Raw genomic sequence first — 21,899 nt, 5'->3', positions numbered from 1 at the left:
GGAGAGACAGGATGTCTGTAATTGCAACAGTGCTAAAAGTCAGGTGCTGATTTGATGACAGTAATAGTGCCTACCATTTATTAAGTGCCAACTGCATGCCATGCACTCTGCCTAGTTCTTTATATATATATGAACTCCTTTAATTGTCCCAAGAGCCCCATGGCAGGGTAGGTGGGCAAGGGATACTGCGATTATCCTCATGGGGCAGCAGCCCTATGAGCTAGGTAGAATTATCATTCCCATTTTACAGATGGTAAAACTGAAGCAACACAGGGAGGCTAAGTAACTTTCCCAGATCAATCTGGCTCCAGAGCCTGTACTCTTAGCCTCTATGCTCTGCTGTCGAAGTTGTAGGGAGGGCAAATCCCTGAGGACTGGACAATCAAAGAAGACTTCCTGGAGGAGGGGAGAATTGTGCTGAGCCTTAAATGTGGGTGGAGATTAGTCAGGCAGGAAGAAGGGGAGACAAGGTGAGAGGAATGGTGTGCGCCAGGGTCCAGAGGCAGGGGTGCTATGTGGGGGCAGTGGGATGACCCATCCGACGGGGGAAAGGCTCAGGTGGGAAGGAGTGACAGGTGGGCAGGGAGCCCCTAGGGGCCCACTGGGACGGCCTTGAAACCCCTGAGGTGTGGCTGGTGCTCCTGTGGAGGGGAATAGAAATCTGTGTGACCCTCTCCCCACGGCCAGCGGTGAAGAACCAGGTCACAGGCAGCTTCATCCTCAACCCCAAGGGCAAGGAAGCCACGAGCCGGACCTTCACTGCAATGGGCCTGGAGTGGGAGTACGTGGTGGAGGACGCCAAGGAGAGCCTCAAGACCAGTGGGCCCCTGCCGGAAGCCATTGCCATCCTGGTGAGTCCCCACCCTGCATGGTGGCCCCTGCCCACCCCCGCTTGCTGCCCCAGCCCAGTCCCCTAGCTCACCGTCTCTGCTGCTGAGCCAGCGCAGGCCTGGTGGAAATCCTCCTGTTCTGGTGTCTTCAGGAGCCTGGGCAAGGCCAAGATGCCCTCTGTGCTTCGAGGCTGGCAGGATGGCAAGTGAGGAGGAAAAAAGAAATGGTTGTCTCACTGTCTGATCAGAGATGCCCCACACAAGGAGTCTGTTCTCCTTAACACAGGGTCAGAAATAGGGCCCAGGAGGAGCTGGAGGGACCTGGGTTGGTTCCCCCATCGTTCTGCCATCATCCAGTATCCAGTTGCATTATGGCTTTGCCAGCAAGTGAGTCCAGGAGTCCAGTGGCCTGTGGCCCAGGGGTGCTGTCTGGCACTGCCATCCTCCTGAGAGGGAGATGGGGCCACTGTCCCAGCTGAGGCCCACCTCTGCCCACACCCCCTCTTCCTAGACTATAAGCCAGGGCTTACGGAGCAGGGATTGTTAACTCAGGAGACCAGACCGGGAGGGGCTCTGTTGGCACTGGCTGGTGGCAGGGAGACCTTCTACAGGCTTTGTTCCTGGTGCTACCCTCATTAGTCAGGGAGGCCCTAGAGGGCAGGGTCTGAAGCCTATTGATGTCAGCATATTAATTCAATCCAGCACGTGTTTTCTACTCACCCTATATTTGCTGTCCACCCATACACCCGTGGCTGATTAATCTTCAACGAGAGTACCAAGACCATTCAGTGGGAAAAGGAGAATCTCTTCAACTAATGGTGCTGGGACAACTGGATATGCACATGCAGAAGAATGAAGTTGAAGCCCTGCCTCACACCATATACCAAAATCAGCTCAAGATAGAGCAAAGCCCCAAGTACAAGAGCTAAAACCATAGAACTCTTGGAGAAAAGAGAGGGATAAATCTCATGATCTTGGATTCTTAGATATGATACCAAAAGCATGAGCAACAAAAGAAAAAAAGAGATAAATTGGTCTTCATGGAAATTGAAAGCTTTTGTACATCAAAAAAGATGTTTTTAAGAAAGTGAGAAGATAACCTGAACAGACTGGGAGAAAATATTGGCAATCCTATATCTGATAAGAGTCTCTATTGTAGACCATCTTCCAGAGTCAGGCAGTGTGGGTGCTCTGGTGAGCAGGACAGACCAGCAGACATGGTTCCTGCCTTCATTGGAACTTAGGTGTGTGGGAAGGAGAATCACCAATGGGCACACAGGCTGTTCTCAGGCCTGGCACACAGTAGCTGCTTAGCTTGAGTTTTTTGTTATTGTTGTTAAACATCTTTATTAGAGTATAATTGCTTTACAATGGTGTGTCAGTTTCTGCTTTATAACAAAGTGAATCAGTTATACATATACATATGTCCTCATATCTCTTCCCTCTTGCATCTCCCTCCCTCCCACCCTCCCTATCCTACCCCTCTAGGTGGTCACAAAACACCGAGCTGATCTCTCTGTGCTATGCGGCTGCTTCCCACTAGCTATCTGTTTTACGTTTGGTAGTGTATATATGTCCATGCCACTCTCTCACTTTGTCCCAGCTTACCCTTCCCCCTCCCTGTATCCTCAAGTCCATTCTCCAGTAGGTCTGCATCTTTATTCCTGTCTTGCCCCTAGGTTCTTCTGACCATTTTCTTTTCTTTTTTTTTTTTAGATTCCATTTATATGTGTTAGCGTATGATATTTGTTTTTCTCTTTCTGACTTACTTCACTCTGTATGACAGACTCTAACTCCATCCACCTCACTACAAATAACTCAGTTTCGTTCCTTTTTATGGCTGAGTAATATTCCATTGTATATATGAGCCACATCTTCTTTATCCATTCATCTGTTTTTTTAAATTATTTTTTTAAACATCTTTATTGAAGTAGAATTGCTTTACAATGGTGTGTTAGTTTCTGCTTTATAACAAACTGAATCAGTTATACATATACATATGTTCCCATATCTCTTCCCTCTTGCATCTCCCTCCCTCCCACCCTCCCTATCCTACCCCTCTAGGTGGTCACAAAGCACCGAGCTGATCTCCCTGTGCTATGCGACTGCTTCCCACTAGCTATCTATTTTACATTTGGTAGTGTATATATGTCCATGACACTCTCTCACCCTGTCACATCTCACCCCACCCCCTCCCCATATCCTCAAGTCCATTCTCTAGTAGGTCTGTGTCTTTATTCCTGTCTTGCCGCTAGGTTCTTCATGGCCATTTTTTTTTTCCTTAGATTCCATATATATGTGTTAGCATACTGTATTTGTTTTTCTCTTTCTGACTGACTTCACTCTGTATGACAGACTCTAACTCCATCCACCTCACTACAAATAACTCAGTTTCGTTCCTTTTTACAGCTGAGTAATATTCCATTGTATATATGTGCCACATCTTCTCTATCCATTCATCTGTCGATGGACACTTAGGTTGCTTCCATGTCCTGGCTATTGTAAATAGAGCTGCAATGAACATTGTGGTACATGACTCTTTTTGAATTATGGTTTTCTCAGGGTATATGCCCAGTAGTGGGATTGCTGGGTCGTATGGTAGTTCTATTTTTAGTTTTTTAAGGAACCTCCATACTGTTCTCCATAGTGGCTGTATCAATTTACATTCCCACCAACAGTGCAAGAGTGTTCCCTTTTCTCCACACCCTCTCCAGCATTTATTGTTTGTAGATTTTTTGATGATGACCATTCTGACCGGTGTGAGATGATATCTCATTGTAGTTTTGATTTGCATTTCTCTAATGATTAGTGATGTTGAGCATTCTTTCATGTGTTTGTTGGCAATCTGTATATCTTCTTTGGAGAAATGTCTATTTAGGTCTTTTGCCCATTTTTGGATTGGGTTCTTTGTTTTTTTGCTATTGAGCTGCATGAGTTGCTCGTATTAGCCTGAGTTTTGCCATGTGGCTACGGGTCTGAAAGGCCTCGCCAGTGCATGCTCAGTGCTGCCCCCTCCTGGCTCTCACTGGTTCTGCTTCTGACCCCACATCCTCCCCTTGGACCCCTCCTCCCCGGTCCCCCTATGCTGGCCTTGCTTCCCTGCTCTCCAGTCCTTTGCCACCTCGTCTGTCTCCCCTCAGGTGCTCCCCCCAGCTGAGGGCGGCCCCCGCAGCAGCCTGGCCTACAAGTACGTCATCCACGAGGACCTGCTGCCCCTTATCGGGAGCAACAATGTGCTCCTGGAGGAGACGGACACCTACGAGTGGGCACTCAAGAACTGGGCACCCTGCACCAAGACCTGCGGAGGAGGTACTGGCTTGCCTTACCGCAGACGCCTTGTGGGAGGAGCGGGAGGGGTCGGGGGCCTGACATCGTCTCCACTTGGCGTGCCCCTGGCTCGTGCCTCAGTTTCTCCTTGAAGGTCTCTGGGGCGTGGCAGGGTGGCAGGGTGCCTGGGCAGGGCCTTGGGGCTGGGCTGGGGGTGCCAGAGCAGTATCCGGGGCAGGGCCTCTGCCCTGTAAGGGCTCACCAGCTGCGTGCAGAGACAGCAGCCCACGTCCCCACCTGTGCTATACCAGTGACACCTGAGATGGGCTGACCAAGGAAGCCTTCTTCAGAAAGTGACTTGGGGAGGGGAAGGTGCAGAGGCACAGAGGGAGGGGGGATCGGCTGCAGTCTCTCCAGAGCTCACTGTCCCTGAGGCTCTGGGCAGGACAGTGGGGGCCTGGTGAGACTGACCCCCACGGCAGGCTGTCCTCCCTTCAGGGATCCAGTTCACCAAGTACGGCTGCCGGCGCCGACGAGACCACCACCTGGTCCAGCGGCACCTGTGCGACCACAGGAAGAGGCCCAAGCCCATCCGCCGGCGCTGCAACCAGCACCCGTGTGCCCAGCCTGCGTGAGTGCTTCTGGGGGAGGGACGAGGAGGCTGACCGCAGACCCTCTCTCTGCCCTGACGCCAGGACGAGGGGCTGGTGAGCCTGCTTCCGCCAGCGCTGGAGGGTGGAGGCACGTAGCCCCCGCAGCCGGGACCTCCTGAGCAGAGAGCACCCACACACCAGCCTCTGCCCATGGCCAGCGCTGCCTTCCTTGCCCGTCCATCCCCTCTGGGATTTCTGCATTAACTTTCACTCCCAGAAGGCGGAAAATGCTGCCTTTGTTCTGCCCCTCCCAGCATTATTTTACAGATGGGGAAGCTGAGGCCCGATCTGGGGACAAGCTTTCCCTCAGTGTTCCAGGGGGTCCATGCAGGTGAAGGGATTTCAGTGTTTCCAGGCCTAGGCCAGGACGCTGTCTACCAGTTCCTCTCTGCCCAGTCATCTGGGGCCCAGGGATGTGGTCTGGCCTTCCAGCCCCCAGCTGTGGTCTAGCCCTTGATTGGGATGCCCTGGCCTGAGGACACAGGCTCCATTTGAGCCCAAGGTCGTGTTCTTGGGGTTACTTGGAGGTGGCTTTGGGGAGAGGAAAGAGCGGTAATTTGTGGAGGATCGATGTCTGGTCTCTGAGCCTGTTGCGCAGCGCCTCCTCAGCCCCAGCAGGCTTGTCTAGTGGCCCCCAGGTAGGGCCGAGGGTGGCTGGCCAGTAGGAAACCATGAAGAACTGAGTCCATCCTCCTGCCTCCCAGGAGTCCTCCCAGGGTTGGGGGGTTCCAACTCGGCCTTACTGATCCACAGCAGCTCTGCTCCCACAGGGTGGAGGGACCTCAGAGCCAGGGCGGGAGCTGGTGACCGGTGCTAGAGCCTGCCATGGCCTCCCTGTGCCCGGCCCAGGCCACGATCCCCAGCCCCCTGGCTCTCCGTGGTTCTTTTTTATGCGTTACTTTTTATTCAGGCCACTTTGCCCACAAACATTTGTGATCACAGAGCATGCGAGGCTATCTCTGCCATGACCCCTAGCAGGTCACCCCACCCCGGCTTGTCTCCTTATCTGTAAAATGCCAAATGAAGTTTCGGGGCTTTTTGTTTTGTTTGTTAGGGGAAGGGGTTGGCTAAAGCCGTGGTTTACTAAATGATGCCTCAGGAAACAGAGGGGAGTGGGAGTTGGGGGCTGCGCCTCCCTCCACCCCACCAGAGCAGTTTTGCTTTTGTCTAACTCTTCCAGTGGGCGCCTGCTTAAGATGCTGCTGGAAGTTGCTCTGTGGCTAAAAGATGCTTGGAGACTAGCGGCTTAGCTGATCAGCACCAAAGCTCTGCAGGCACTGACGGTGATAATAATAGTGCCTGCATTTATGACATGCCTACTGCATGCCATGCACTCTGCCATGTGCTTTACATATACAGGTCCTTTAACTGTCCCAAGAGCCCCATGGTTGGGGCTTCTACTCTGCAAGCTGTGATTTTCATCTGTTTTGTGCTCGGCTGAATGTCAGTACCTAGGACAGTGCCTGCACGTGATAGACTTGCAAATATCTATGAAGTGTTGAAAGAATCCTGATGTAAAGATGGGGTAACTGAGGCTTAGAGGGGTTAATAGCTTGTCCAAGGACCTGCAGGGTATCAGGACTTAAATATCCATTATACCCATTTTTCAGACGAGGAAACAGAGGAGAGAATACGTGACCTCCCTAAGGCCACACACCTGACAGCTGCAGAGCCACGTGGATGGTTGGCTTGGCCCCCAAGCATTCTGAAGCCAAACCCTCTCTGTGGCTCCTGCCTTTGGTGGTTCAGGGGGTGGGAGTGGCCCTGGGAGGAAGTGTCCCATAGTCCCGCCTTTCCTCCACCTTTCTCCCTGTCTGTCTCCAGGTGGGTGACGGAGGAGTGGAGCGCCTGCAGCCGGAGTTGTGGGAAGCTGGGGGTGCAGACTCGGGGAGTGCAGTGCCTGCTGCCCCTCTCCAACGGTACCCACAAGGCCATGCCGGCCAAGGCCTGCCCCGGGGACCGGCCCGAGGCCCGCCGGCCCTGCCACCGCGTGCCCTGTCCAGCCCAGTGGCGGACGGGAGCCTGGTCCCAGGTGAGCTGTCCTCAGGGCGTGGGAGGGGCTGGGCCGCCAGGCACCTTCCTTGCAAAGTCAAGGAAGAGGAGGGTCTGGGTGGAGGAGCTGCAGAGAGATCTGGTGCTCCCTGCAGGCGGAGTGTTTCTGGCTGAATTCCTCTCCCCACATCTGATCTGATTTTTCTCAAAACTAAGTCCAGCAGTATGCTGGGCCATGGTTTTGGGCTTGGCCTTTATATTCATTCACTATCAGCTTTGACCTTCACAGAGTTAGGAGGCCTGGGCTAATATCCCTGTGTTACAGATGAGCAAATTGAAAGACATTCTTGTATTAAGAAATATTTACTGGGACTCCCCTGGCTGTCCAGTGGTTAAGACTCCGCACTTCCACTGCAGGGGGCACGGGTTCAATCCCTGGTCGGGAAACTAAGGTGCCAACTACGTTCCAGGCACACTGTACTAAGAATGCCTGGAGCCCATTGCCAGCCAGACAGACCTGATTCTTGTCCTCGGGGTGCTTACAGTCCAGTGAGGGAGACATAAGAGACAAGTACCGATAAAAAAGCTTTTACAGGTTGCAGTTGGAGCTGAGCAGAAGTAAACAGGGTAACATATCAGGGAGGGCCTCTCTGAGGAGGTGACATTCCAGCTGAGACGTGAGGTGTGAGCCATATGAAGACCCTGAGGCAAGAACAACCTTGCCACGTGCCAGAAACCTGAAGGACATTGGAACTAGAGCTTAATGAGAGGGGCAGAGGTTACACGAAATCTTTGGAGCGTGGGCAGGGGGTCAAATCCTGCAGGGCTTTATGAGGAGTTAGAGTTATTCTAAAGAGCAGTGGGAAACTTGAAAGGTTTTAACGTGTATGTCACCAGCTCTGATTTCAGGTTTAAAGATCACTCTGGCAGCTCTGTAGCAAGTTCATTGCTGGGAGGCCAGGGAAGAAAAAGGCAAACAGTAAGAAGGTTGTGGAATAGTCCAGGGGCCACAGGGAAGTTTTTTCAAGTTTTGTGTTTTCTCTTAAAAATTCGTTTGATATGAACCTTGAAGACATTATGTAGAGTGAAATAAGCCAGACACAAAATGACAAATACTGTATGATTCCACTTATGTGAGATACCTAGAGCAGTCAAATTCATAGAGAGAGAAAGTAGAAGTGTGGTTGGCAGGGACCAGGGGAGAGGGGAATGGGAAGTTAATGTTTAATGGGCACACAGTTTCAGCTTGGGAAGAAGAAACAGTTCTAGAGATGGATGGTGGTGATGGTTACACAGTAATGTGAATGTACTTAATGCCACTGAACTGTACACTTAAAAATGGTTATGATGTAAATTTTATGATCTGTATATTTGATTACAATTTTTAAAACCTCATTCGATCATGGAAATAAGCACAATGATGTTTATTGTAATAGCAAGATATCAGGAAATATTCTAAATATCCATCCATAGGAAATTGGACCCCCCCCAAAAAAAACCCATGGTCTATTCATATAATAAAATACTACAGCAAGAAAAATGAATAAGCTTGAACTGTACTTATCAATATAGATAAACCTCAGAAAAACAGGTGAGAAAAAGCACTGAAGTATGAAGAAAAAAGCACTACCAGTGGGGATACCATTTACTTAAAGTTTAAAAAGGCACAACACAATATTTGAAAATGCGCCAGAATACTGATTTATTAAAGTTGCTAGTGGGGGTGTTTGAACAGGCGTTCATGACCAACTTCCTCATACTTTCCTGTAGGCTTGAAATATTGCATAATACAGAGTATTTTAAATAACTAAAAATCTCCACACAACCTGTGCAGATTTTATATTCTTCTCCATAATATATAGCTTTATTTGTTTGAATATAAACCAGAAAGACTGCTGGTCCATAATGGGCCCCTTACATAAAACAGAGAGGTGACAGCTGGTGGAAGATAGTTGCCCCTGTAAGATGGGCAGAGCATTCCAGAGCTATTGCTGTTTGTAATTATTCCTCCTGGGAAGACGAGCCGTCTTTGTCCCCCTGTTCTGTGTGGCATGTGACCCTTGTGTCTCCCTTGCTCATCACCTGCCCTGGTATGAGAAGTGGACCTTTGCAAGTCCTTCCCATCCCGCTAGGAGAGGCTGTGCTCAGTGCCTACAAACCCAGTGACCTGGTCACGTGGGGCACCCTTGCTTTTCCTGAAGCCACCCCACCCCTTTATCAGAGTATGTGGGTTCCAGGGCATGATGTGTGTGGCAGCCCTTTCAAATGGCCTTCTGTTCCTTGTACCCACACCTTTCCCTCTTAGAGAAGAAGACACTTTTGAGCATGTCTCTGCAAGCTGAGTGTTGGAAACAAAGTCATTCAATGTCAGAGCTAGAGGGGTCCGTGGTGACCCCATCACCCAGCTCTCTCAGCTTAGCCGTTGTTACAATCTGGGTTCCTGCATCCCCTTAACAAGGTATCATCAAGTGCATGGACCTGCCTCAGGTCCCTTGGGCTAGTGGATGGCAGCGGGGTGATACACAAAATATTTAAGGACCCAGGCACAGGCCAGACAGAGTGGACACAAGCAGTAGTGCCGGAATGGGGTCCCACAGGCCCCCTCCAAATGGTGGGAAGGTTCAGGGGACTCTAAGATCAGGGCAGTGGCTCTTTCCCACCTGGTACAGGAGTATTTGACAGTTGCTGTGCTGTCCTGAGAGGCTGTTGAGAGCAGTCCTTGCATGTCCCTCTGGTCCAGCAGAGACTTGGCACCCTTCTCTGTCCCCTTTCTGTCCTGGGCACTGGCTGGACTTCGGAGCTCACCGCCTCCTTCCTCTGTCTCTCCACACCCCCCACCCCTGTCTCCCCACGGCAGTGCTCCGTCACTTGCGGAGAGGGCGTCCAGCTGCGGCAGGTGGTGTGCCGGGCCAACGCCAGCAGTCTGGGGCAGTGTGAGGGGGACAAGCCGGACACGGTCCAGGTCTGCAGCCTGCCCGCCTGCGGAGGTGAGCCGGGTAGGATGGGGGGGCCAGCCCAGCTCCTCTGGCCTAGACCTGAGGCCCAGCTTGGCTGGCTTCCCAGCCCAAATACTAGAGCTGCTTTTCCCCCTCACAGGAAATCTCCAGAACTCCACAGTGAGGGCAGACGTCCGGGAACTTGTGACCGCAGAGGGGGAGTGGATGCCACAATCTGGGCCCCTAGATCCCATCAACAAGATATCGTCAAGTAAGTGTATCTCTGGACCCCACCCCCTCCCCAGTCTTCCAGTGTTCACGGCATCGTGGGCATGGGCCGTGCAGTGGAGTGGACCCAGGTTCCAGTCTGTCCACGTGACCTTAGCCTCTTGGAGCCTTGGGTTCCTTAGCTGTGAGGTGGGGATGATGCTTATATTGGTCCATGATTCCTTATCTGCAGTTCCAAAATATTGAAAGCTGCAAGTGTCTCCCTAAATTTGGTGCAGACTCACTGGGCAGCAAAATCTGAACTGAACTAACGAGAGATTAGTTATTTTTTTGCTGCGGAAACATTGCCGTATTTGGTTGCAAGGTGACCTCCAGTCTCCACTGGGGACATTATATAATATGAATACACTGAATATTACTCTTCTAACCTCAAAAGTTCTGAATTATGAACCACATCTGGTTCCAAGATTTCTGGATAAGCAGTTGTAGTTCTGAGCTCTCTTTATAGGGCTGTTGAGAGAACTAAATGAGATAATGCATGCATTCCTGCGTAGCAGTCAGCCAACAACAAATATAGTAGCAGTCATTTCTCTCTGCTTCATGATCAGGAGCCCACCAGCTCACCCACTCATCTTTCCATCCATCTGCCCATCCATCTAACCACCCATCCATCCATTAATAAATATTAACTAAGCACCTACTATATACCAGGCTCTATGTTCTGTGCTTCCTTCCTAGGTTCCTTCTCTGTTTCCCTTTCTTACCTTCCCAAGGACCAGGGTCTGACAAGATGAGTAGCAGAAAGATCCCAGACCCTAACTCCTAGTTAGAGGATCAATTGGCTGTGTGACCTTGTACAAATTTGTGAAACTCTCTGAGCTCAGTGACCTCATCTGTAAGATAGAGGGGTCTGATTAAATGTCCTCAAAGGAGCTTCTGGCTCCAGTCTTGCTGCTGCTCTGCTCCTGTGCTGAGGCTCAGGCTGTTCAAGTGCTTGGGTTTCCTTTCCTTTTCCTCTGGGAGCAAAGGGGAGCTCTGATTCTGATCCTAGAATTCTGGCGCCATCTAGAGGCCACTGGCTTTCCATTTTCTCTAGTCTCTCTCCTGGTCCCCTAAGCCAGCACCCTACCTTTTCTCTCTTTTCTTTCTCTCCCTCTCCCTCTATCTCTCCCCCTCCTCTCCTCTTCCCTGTCCCCCTCCTTTTCTCTTTCCCTGGCAAAAATTAATAGAAAGCAAAGCTCCTGCCTTCACATTGTCTGGAGAGACCTACCTGAAGTTATCACAGAAATGCAAAAACATTTTTAGATGACATTTGAACAAAAGCAAACAAAACTAATATAATGAGCACCCCTCTATGCCAGGAACTTTACAAATACTATTTACAATAATAATATTATTATTCATTGGTAAATGTCAGCATTATCCCCGTTTCACAGAAGAAACTGAGTGTTGGAGAGTTTAAATGACTTGCCCGAAGCCTTGCAGCTTTTAAGTGGTAGAGCCTTGATCGGAACCTAGATCTGCTTGATTCCAAATTTATTGGTGGGGGGCTTACTGTTCCAAATGCGTGCTCACCAGGGGCAGGATGTTTAAGCTGCTTGTCACAGTGTGAGTAACCCGGGCATCTGCCTGGCCCTGGCCAGAGTGGATCGGATTCCTTTGGGTTGATTGGGAGGTGGTGAGGGCGGGAGACGGAGGGCTGAGTGGGAGTTGTAACCTGGCTGATGGGCGTCCTCCAGCATCGGTCCTTGTGCTGTGTGTGCAGCGGAGCCCTGTGTGGAGGACAGGTCCATCTTCTGCCAGATGGAAGTGCTTGATCGCTACTGTTCCATCCCCGGCTACCACCGGCTGTGCTGTGAGTCCTGTACCAAGAAGGCCTCGGGCCCTGACGCGAGCCCGGACCCCAGCCTGGCCTCACCACCACCCTTCTCCACTCCTGGGAGCCCCTTCCGAGGACCCAAGTCCCCTCCAGAGGCTGTGGAGCCTGCTGTGGGACCAGCGGGATCAGACGACCATCAGCATGGCCGACCCACACAGCTCCCAGGACCTCTGGGCACAAGCTCCCCAGTGAGCCAGCGCTGCTTTGCTGCCCAGAAACTGAACCCTACAGTATTCTGGGGCACTTCCCCTAGTGCCCCCCGGGGACTGCCCTGGGGCTGGGCTGGGGCCCCTACACCAGTCTCTGAGGATAAAGGGCAGCTCAGGGAAGACCCGAAGCATCCAGGCCCCAGCCTTCCCACCACCCCCCCGGGGACATGAGCCTTGCCTCGCCCATCCCACCAGTCAAGTTTACACTCTCTGTGCTGCCCCAGACATCCCGGCTCAGAGGACACACAGCGGGGCCGGGGCAAGCACGGACTGCCTTTTAAATTATTTGCCTTCTTATTGTTCTAGTTTGGGGCTGTGACACTTTTCAGCCCATGAAGTGGGTCTATGAGGAAGAAAAAGATCAGGGAAAGCCCTAACCGGAGATACCTCAGCAAGCAGCCCAGGTGACCGAATCGAACCTCTCAGGGGCTCCTGTCTGTCTCTCCTGCCAGGACTGAGGGCCAGCTAACTCCCCCCAACACACACACACAGCCACCGGGCCTCACACCGCCTCCCTTTGCCAGAAATTGTGGGGACCCCTGTGGAGGCCCCGTGTACCAGGCCCGTCTGCCAAGAGGGGCAGAGCAGGGCCGGGAAAGGTCGGGGGAGCACTCACAGGGTGGTCCAAGAGGAAGCGGGCCGGGGCCGAATGTGGTCGTGAGGCTGCAGGGCTAGGGTGGGTGGGAGGCCGGTTCATCTCAGACCCAGCTCTTCGTAGCGAGAGCTCCAGGCAGCGCCTCTGGGAAGGCCAAGGCGCAAAGTCCCCCTTGCATTCGCTGGCTGGAGGGCCGTGTTGGTGGCCACCTCTGCCCCTGAAGATGGCACTTCCTACTACTTCTGGTGCCTCCAGTTTGCAGGTGGGCCTTTTAACCTCACCCCAGCCCCCCTGAGAAGGGGGCTCTGGACACTCTGGAACATGTGTCCTCATCATCCAGGGGGTTCCCAGCTGGTGCCAGGCCCCCTGGCTGGACCAGGAACGGCAACTGTGGTCACCACTCCGGCGCGTGAAGAGAGCACGGCCTGGAAGGTGACTTTGTGGGGCACAGAGGAGACGTGAGTTCTCAGGCTGAGCCCTGCCAATCATTGCCCTCTACCAAAGACCGCTCCTGCTGGAGTCATGGGTCTTCTTCTCCCACCTGGCTTAAGCTGGACCAGAGTCCACTCGTAGCCGGGTCCTGGGGGTGACAAGGGCCAAGTGCCCCAGGGCAGGACGTGAGCCTCTGCCCCTCGTGCGGGTGGGGAGGAGACAGCACTGTGGGGCCTCAGCTGCACCCACGGTACCTCCGAGGGCAGGTAACTTCCCTGGGCCCTCTGGCTCTCAGGAAGCCGCCCGGTTCCCAGGACCTCTCCCAGGGGTCCTCACTCTAAGTCATGCAGAGGGTCTCCCAGACTCCTCAGCAGGCCGTAGAGGTGCTGGCTAGTTCTTCTGTTCCCAGGGCGAGGGGGCCTCTCTGAGCCAGGCTAGAGGAGTAGGAGCAGTGGGCCCTGGGTGGCAACCCCCGGAGAACGGAGGCCCTAGAGGGGCTCCCCAGGTGCCCCCTCCACCCGCTGCCTGCCCCCTTCCGACAAGGCTGGGGCACACACTGAACCATTCCTGCGCGACCCAGCCTGCCTCTGTTAAGTGCCTTTGAGATCCAGATCCTTACAATTTTATGTATTTATTAACATTGTCCTTGGTGTTTGTTTTGGACCCCAGAACATTGTGCTGTGTTTTTCTTTTTCTCTCTGTTTTAGTGGAAAGGGCCAGCAAAGCCAGAGCTCTAATGTGCTGGGCTGGTAAGATGATTGGGGTTGGGGGTGGACAGGGAGGGGACAGAGCCACGAGAAGACTCGGCCCCCAGCCTCCCCGCCGTGGCCCCGCTTGCTCTGGGGCTCCTCTGAACAGCACCTCAGGGTGGAGAGGCAAGAACGGGCCTGGGGGCCTGGGGGTCCTACTTAGACTCCTCCACCAAGTAGCTGTGTGGCCTTGGGCAAGTCACTGTCCAGAACTTGGTCCAAAGGGTGGAAGCACCTGGGAGGTCGGCATAGGGAAGGACGTTCTAATGAACTTTCAAACACACAGGGGGTGTCTCCCTTGGAAGGTGGTGAGCGCTGTTTCCCTGGAAAAGTCCGTGCAGGATGTGGATGCCAGACAGGAGGTGGACGGAATGTGCTGCATCTTACTGGGCAGGGAGGGCCAACATGCAAGGTGCTGTATAATTTAAAACTACCCCTTGCCCATAACAGACATCATTAATCCTTACCACACCCTTGCAACGAGTGTATCACAGGCCCCTCCCTGACATTTGTGGGGCCCAGGGCAAGAGGAGACCCCCCTCCAGGGACCTCACACGCCTGTGTGTGTCTAGGCCTCAAGTCCAAGCTCCATTTACATCCCTGTGCAAACAGCTTCCCCTTGGAAACTGCCCCTTCTAAACAGCTACCACTTGGGCCTAGGGGTGCCTACATGGTGACCCAGTCACACCTTAGGGGGACTGACCTAGGGAGATGCTACCACAGGCCCTAGATTTGGGACTGTTCGGGCAGAGCATTCTGTGGGCCATTGTACTTATAGTGTAGCCTGCAAGGAGGGAGATCGTGGACCCCGGGTGGGCACATGCCCTTGGTGCAGTGCAGTCCTTGCCATGGTGGGTAGTATGGGTGGAGTGGGGCCCTCTAAGAGCCCCAGCACCCCAGCTCTGACAGCAGTCCTGGCACATTTCACGGGGCAGGGATAACACATGGAAACGCATGCCGATGCTTCCCCATCTCTTGCCCATGGCAGACATTGCCAATCCATCTGTGCATTCTCTCCCTAAGAGTCCTTCACATAGCGCTCCAGGTACTGACCTCTGATCAGCTGCCATCACCAGGACAAGGAATCCTAATAAATAGGATAATACTTGGCTGTCTGTGCCACTCATGAAGATGGCAGGGTGATCATAAATGGAAACATCTTTGGTTTTGATGAGGCTTCCAGCAACAGGGAAATAACATTCTTGGGGGCACAAAACCAGACATACAAACAGCAAGCACCACCACAGACACTTACAGCGTTTCTTTTGGTAGTTCTGCCATTTGCTGCGTGAATTGTCATAGTGGGTAATGAGCTGTGACTCAGGAAAACCTCAGCTGGGGGGTGGCCCTGATGAAGTGCAGAGGATTGGGAAGCAGCTAAGTAAGAGGGTTTTTATCTTCTTTTCTACAATTTAAAGTATTATAACTAACAAAGCTACACAATTTTTTTTTGTATGAGAAAACCAGGTTTATCTGCTGTGTCAATTCTAGAGTATTGCAAACAACAAGATCATAGATTTAAAAAAAAAAAAAAAAAGGACAGCTCATCTGGCCGTGCCACAGGAGTGGGCCAGAGTCAGGGTTTGGGTTCCTCTAAGCCCCCAGGCCTCCACCTGTGGAATCCTGCCCCTTTTCCAGTCTTCTGGTGGCCCTCCCATCCCTGAGGGGACTGTGGCCTTGGAAGCCCAGGCCACGGCCCTGACCAAGAGTTACCTACACCCTGCTTAGGATGCAGAAAGCTACAAGAAGATATCAGGCCTACCCTAACAATAAGAAGAAGCTAATAATCTACAAAGTCATACCTCTTAGCCCCAGGTGGATTAAATTTCAGAGGGTGACAAGTCCCTAGAAGAGAGAGGGCCCGTGTGCCCTTCCACCTCTGGCAGAACATGGAAGAGCATGGAAGAAAGTGGTCAACAGAGAAGCAGAAAATGCAACTGAAATTTTAACAGATTTTTAAAGGTTAGGGTGACAGTCTGGAATCATAGGGAGCCCCGTGCGCAGGGGAGTCTACACCTACTCATCCCCTCTTCTCCGCAGGCCTCCTCTGGATGCACGAGGAAGATTTGAGGCAGGACAGGAGAGCCTGGAGAGCATCCCCTGGGGCTCCAACCCCAAGTTTGAGAGTGCAAATTAAGAAAACAATACCTGTTCACAGTGCATCAGGACATTAAATACCTGTACATGAAAAACTATAACGCCTTGCTGAGAGAAACATACGAATATCTAAAAGAAGCCTCAATATTGTTAAGATGTCAGATTCTCCCCAAAATGATCTATAAATTTAATGTTATTCCACTCAAAATTCCAGCAGACTGGGTGTTTTTTAGAAATTGGCAAACTGATTATAAAATTTTTATGGCAATAAAGATCTAGAATATCCAAAACAATTCTGTAAAAGACCAAAGTGGGAGGATTTACACTACCTGATTTCTAGGCTTACTGTGAAGCTATAGTAACCAAGACAGTAAGGCTTTGGTGTAAGAATAGATGCATAGAACAATGGAACAGAATAGAAAATCCAGAAATAGACTCATACAACCATGGTTGGTTCTCAACAAAGTGCCAAGGTAGTTCAATCAGGACAGGATAGTCTTCTCAATAAATGATGCTGGAAAAATGGAAGATCCGCATGGAAAAAAATAAATCTCAACTTTCACCTCATATCATGTGCGAAAATTGACTCAGTCAAAATGGATAATCAACTTAAAGGTAAGAACTAAAACCATAAAACTTACCGAGGAAAAACATTTTTAAAAATCTTTGTGACCTTGGGTTAGACAAAGATGGCACTAAAAGTATAAGCCATAAAAGAAAAACTTGACAAATTGGACTTGGTCAAGACTAAAAACTTCTATTCTTCAAAAGACAGTGGTGAAAAAATGAGAAGGCAAAAAACAGAAAAGAACGAAACCCCACAAGCTGGGAGAAGATATTTTCACATCATATACCTGATATTGAACTTGTATCCAGAATATATAAAGAGTTCTTAACCCCCCAAAGAATGGACAAAAGATTTGAACACTTTACTAAAGATATACAGTGACAAATAGATACAGGAAAAGATGCTCAACATCATTGGTTTTTAGGGAAAGGCCAATTAAAACCACAAAGAGATCCTACTTCCTACCCATTAGAACAGCTAAAAGTAACAAGATTGACCACATCAAGTATTGGGAGGATGCTGGGCAACTGGAATTCTCATACATTTGGGTGGGAATGCAAAGTGGTAGAGCCGCTTAGGAAAACATCTGGACTGCTTCTTATAAAGTTGAACGATACACTTACCTACAACTCAGCAACGACTGCCCTATGTACTCACACAAGGGAAATGAAAACTTTTGTCCACAAAGCAACCTGTATGCAAATGTCCATTAACAACTTTATTCAAAATATCCTTCAACTGGAAACAACCCAAATGTATACCAAATAGTGAATGGATAAATAAACTGTGGCATATCCATACAACGGAATACTACTCAACAATAAAAAGGCATGAGCCACTCACATGTACATGCACGCATCAACACGCACAGATATTCACAGCGTTCTGCGAAGTGAAAGAGCCAGGCCCCAAAAGACTACACACCAGGTGAGTCCCTTCACAGGAGATTTTGGAAAAGATAAAACCCTGAGGACAGAAAACAGGTAACTAGCTGCCAGGGCTGGGGGTGGGAAGGAGACTGGGAGTGAGCATGAGGGAACTTTGTGGAGAGCTGGAGATGCTCTGTATCTTGATTCTGGTGGTGGTTACACACATTTGTCACACACATTTTCCTGTGTGCAAATTATATCTCAGTTAAAAAATAATAATTTTTAATCACATAACCAGGGTAATGGGAGACCTCTGTCACCCAAGATCTCTGCGAAAACACTGCACTGTTTTCCTGGGGAAAACTGCTCCCCTCTCCCAATTGGACAGGGATTCTTTTGACTCCCAGCATCACCATTTACCAGCTGGGTGGAATTGGAAAATTATTTTACCTCTCTGATCCTTAGACTCTCATCTGTAAAATGGGCATACTTTTTCCCTATCAGAATTGCTGATCACTCCTTGAGCTGCTGAGTGCAGTGTCTCTGCCTCCCTAGGCTGTAGGCTGCTGGAGGAGAGGCATGATTCTTTTCTTATTTGTATCTTTCTCTCTCCACCCCCTGCCTCCCAAAAGGCCTCAGCAGAGGCCCCCGGGACTCCTGGCTGCGCGCTGCTGGAAGAAATGTGCACGGACAGCCAGAGGCGCCCCGGCAGACCCTCCACTGCTGGGCGAAGGCCCTGTTCCTGCTGCCAGGACTCCCTGGGAGGGGGTGACCACCAGGGCTGGCGGTGCCTCATCGCTCCCGGAGAGGTGGAGGCAGCAGGGCGCCCGCCAAGCTCAGAGTCCCCCTGGGACAGGCTCAGGGAGGCAGGGGGCCTGGCTCCACACCAGCTCTCGGCCCCACGTGCAGCCTGCCCGGCCACCGCCTCCCTTCCAGCCTCAGCTCCCTTATTTGCAAAATGGGAATATGGAACGACTCACAAGGTTGGTTTAGAGCAAAGGAGAAAGTGTTTATGAAAGTGCTTAGCAAGTGAGGAATTACTATTGTTCCTAAAAATCTGATGATGAATAATAACATTAAAGAGATCTGGGGGTGCGGGTTTCAGTTCTGCCTCACAGGGGCCCTGCCAAAAGCCATCCAGTGGCTTCCATTGCCCTTAGGGAGAAGGCCAAAATCCTTCCCACAGCGGCTGAGGCCCTGCTGGTCTTCCTCAGAGGATGTTTCTCCAACCTCTGCTTCAGAGAATTTGGTGCACTTGTGAGTTGATCTCCATGGTGACTGAATAAGGCCTGTCTGCCCCCTAGACCGTGAGCCCATGACTGCGGGACTTGCCCTTAATAAATGCAGCATTTGCAGGATAAACAGGAATGCACAGAGGTGGTGGGTTCCCTGCCTCCCTTCAAAGTCCCACAGGTCTCCCTAGATTCTTCCTGGGGACCGGGCCCTGGAAACCAAGAGGCAGCTGGAAGCCAGGAGAGGGGGTGAAGAGCCCACTGGGCCTTGCAGCTGGAGGTCGAGTCTCCTAGGAGGAGCCTATCACTGGCTGGATCGGTAAGAGGACACTTAGGCCTTCAGTTCATACAAGATTAGCAGCAGGAGAATGTGTAGAAATGTCTGACCCCCTTGTGCAAAGGGGGAAACTGAGGCCCAGAGAGACCAAATGACTATGCCCAAACCAAACCAGTGGTGGCAGCGTCCAGGCCAGGAGTTAAGATTTGCCTGTGCTCAAGCAATATGTTCCTGACAGATCTCACATCTCCTCTTAGGCCAGTGGTTTCCCACCCTCTGTTCCATCTAAGCTCCAGGTGTTACCATGTGGGTTGGGAGGAGTATAGGCCCTGGTGAGGGAGACGATGCGGGTATGGGCTCAGAAGCATCCTGTGGAAAAGAGCAGAGACCAGATTGCCTGGCTTCCAGTTCTGACTCCATCACTCACTGTGTGATCTTTGGCGAGTTACTTAACCTCTCTGAGCCTCAGTTTCTTCATCTATAAAATGGAAATAATACATATTTCACAGGATTAGTGTGAGGATTAAGTGGTTTATTTTTGCATGCGTTGCATACATATTTGTGGTACGTGAAAAGCCCTTACGAGAGTGTGTGCACATGCTAAGTGCTACGTAAGTGTTAGCTGCCATTTCCATTCTATTCCTACCTCCCCCAGCTATTCCTACAGCCTCTCAAGGGGAGAGTGGTGGTGAGGGTCACATACAGCAGATTCAGGGGGTCTGGGGATGGCTGAGGGGACAGGAACGTCTCCAGCATTCTGTCCTGCTCTAGGCTACTGAAGTTCAGGAAGTCCGTGTGCGGCCAGGGAGACTCTGAGCGGAGGTGGCCGCGTCCCCCAGGGAGGGCTGGGGGTGGGCACAGGCCAGGTCACACTGTGGAGGCTGAGAGGGTAGAAGGAGGGCGCAGCTGAGAGAGGGTTTCAGCCACGCAGGGATGCTGGGTGGGCACCCATCCCGGGCAAAGGGAGCTGGAGGAGTTGTTCATCCATCTCTGGGCAGTTGGGTGAGCCCTTGGTGACGCCCCTTGGGGGGATGCTGATTCAAGGCAAGGGTCCCCTAGTACAAAGACTGCCGAAGGCTGGGGGCGACGGTTTGTGAGCAAGGGTATTATCTGGGGGCTTCCGTGAGAGCTGAGTGGGAGGTGGCAGTGGGCGGAGAGAGATGGGGAAAGGGGGAGTGGTGGTTGAATGCCAGCGGCTAACAGCAGAGCTCTTCCCTGGGACCCACCCACACAACTCCTGCAAAATCTCCAGAAATCCCAAATGCTCATGATGACTGGATTCCTCCTGACAGTTTGTGCAGGAGCCAAATTCTGCATCTGGGTTGATATGAGGGGCAGAGCTGGGGCCACAGGCAGTGGGCCCCCAAGTCTCTATGTTTGCAGGAGCCCCAGAAATCTTCAAACTATGGGAACTGGGAGGGTTCAAGGATTTCTCACCTGGAATGCCATGGGCAGGGGGACGGAGGGTCACAGAGCCACAGGGGACTAAATACTGGGCAGGAGCCCTGAACCAGGAGCCTGGGATGATTTTTTTTGCTAATATATACTGTACTTGGGTCTGACACTGGCATTGGGCCAGTTTGCAAGGTGCTTTCACTAAATAATCTCATTCTGTGTTTCATTATTCCACCTTACAGATGTGGCCACTGAGGCACTGAGAATAAAGAGACCTGTCCAAGGGAGGCATCCAGAGCTGGAAGGTGAGCCCCAGTGGGGGTTCAGCCCCAGAGTGTCTGGGCCCTGCCCCTAGGAGGCCGGTGAGTGAAGGGACTTAGCCCTAAGTCCCCTGGCCAGGCCGAGACAGGCGAGGGGCATTTGCTGGGTAAGTGGTGAGGAGAGGGGGTGCCTCCCGCCTGCAGCCCCTCCAGCTAGCTCCCCAGGTTCCCGGGGCACCCTCTGCTGGGGGGGGGTGGGCGGAGCTGGGTGGGGGAGAAGAGGGATGTTGGGGGCAGCCTTTCACCCTGGTACGGGAGGGCTGGGGCTCCAGGGTGCGCGGGTCCCACCTCGCTGTCCTGGGGAGGGGTGTTCCTCCTGTGGCCCCTTGACCTTCCCACCCACACCGGGCACTGCCAGACTGGCACGAGGCTTCCACCAGGTTGCGGGGTAATAAATCTCACGCTTCCCTGAGGCCCGAATTGCATTACTGCACTTTATCCCAGCGTTGTGCTGTAGGAAAGAAAAAAAAAATCTTTGGGATTCAAATGTATGAAAATCTCATCCTGTTCTAAACGTAACTAGGGGAGCTCACTAAAGAAATCTCAGGAGGCTTTGATAGAGCAATCACCACTGACGAAAGAAATGTCACTGAAAGCAAATGACTGGAACCACTCTTGCCTTCTAAGTGAGCGGCAGAATTTGTATCACCGATAAGTGGGTCTGCACTGCTGGGGGCGCTGAGAAAAGTGAGGCTGCATAAGGGGCCCCTTGTAACCACGGAGAGCACCCTTAATGCAGAGAGAAAATGGTTGTGGAGACGGGGTGGGGGGAGCCACAAAGACAGAGATGGCAGCGGGGGCAGGTGGGAGCGGCTGGGGGCTTTTTAGGATGCAATTTGCCTAATACGTCTAATACGTAATTGTTCTGGCGTGGCTGTCCCCTCAGTCCTTTGGGAATGTCCAAATTAAGGGCTTTGCGTGAGTCAGGATTTTTGTTTATTTCGGTGGAAATTGAGAGAAATGAACTGATGCATGGGTGAAGATAAAGGAGTGAGCACAGCCCTGGAAATGGGAGGGCAGGAATGAGGAGCTGAGCAGGCAGTCCCCCCCACGCACACACACACTGCAGGAAGTCACAGAAATACTGAGGAGGGCGCCAAGCTCTGCGCAGAGAGTCTGGCCAGTTGAGGACCTCAAGGAGCAGGAACCCCACGCTGACTTCTGGGTTTCAGTAGAGAAATCGCCTCTGCTTTAGCGACTTTGTTGACATGGCACGTATTTGTGTTGGGATAGTTGGGGTACTGCCCGTCTGCAAGCTTACCCCACTTCTCTCCCATGGAGTCAGAGCCTGTCTGGACTTGGAAGGAGCCTGAAAAACTTCTGGACCCTCAACTTTACAGAATGGGGAGATGGGCCCAGGGAGGAAGTACG

General features: G+C 51.6%; 1 protein-coding gene across 5 annotated transcripts in view; it reads left to right on the top strand.

Moving 5' to 3' along the window:
* ADAMTS14 (ADAM metallopeptidase with thrombospondin type 1 motif 14) overlaps positions 1-13,740 on the top strand; it is a 92,209-nt gene extending 78,469 nt beyond the window's left edge. Inside the window, exons 16-23 of one of the 5 annotated variants that reach the window (XM_057531366.1) lie at positions 688-851; positions 3,971-4,139; positions 4,596-4,728; positions 6,575-6,782; positions 9,600-9,729; positions 9,839-9,949; positions 11,646-11,761; positions 12,301-13,740. In XM_057531366.1, the coding sequence (XP_057387349.1) occupies positions 688-851; positions 3,971-4,139; positions 4,596-4,728; positions 6,575-6,782; positions 9,600-9,729; positions 9,839-9,949; positions 11,646-11,761; positions 12,301-12,330 (1,061 nt within the window). In that variant the 3' untranslated portion in view covers positions 12,331-13,740. Of the gene's footprint in view, positions 1-687; positions 852-3,970; positions 4,140-4,595; positions 4,729-6,574; positions 6,783-9,599; positions 9,730-9,838; positions 9,950-11,645 lie in introns of all 5 variants that reach the window. The other 4 variants (XM_057531365.1, XM_057531362.1, XM_057531363.1 and 1 more) reach the window with 4 other exon arrangements.
* The last annotated feature ends 8,159 nt before the right edge of the window (positions 13,741-21,899 follow it).

Source organism: Balaenoptera acutorostrata, chromosome 16 (genome assembly GCF_949987535.1).
Source record: "Balaenoptera acutorostrata chromosome 16, mBalAcu1.1, whole genome shotgun sequence".
Classification (NCBI taxonomy): Eukaryota; Metazoa; Chordata; class Mammalia; order Artiodactyla; family Balaenopteridae; genus Balaenoptera; species Balaenoptera acutorostrata.
Note: the sequence above shows the minus strand (reverse complement) of the source record. Positions and strands in the feature narration are given on the sequence as shown.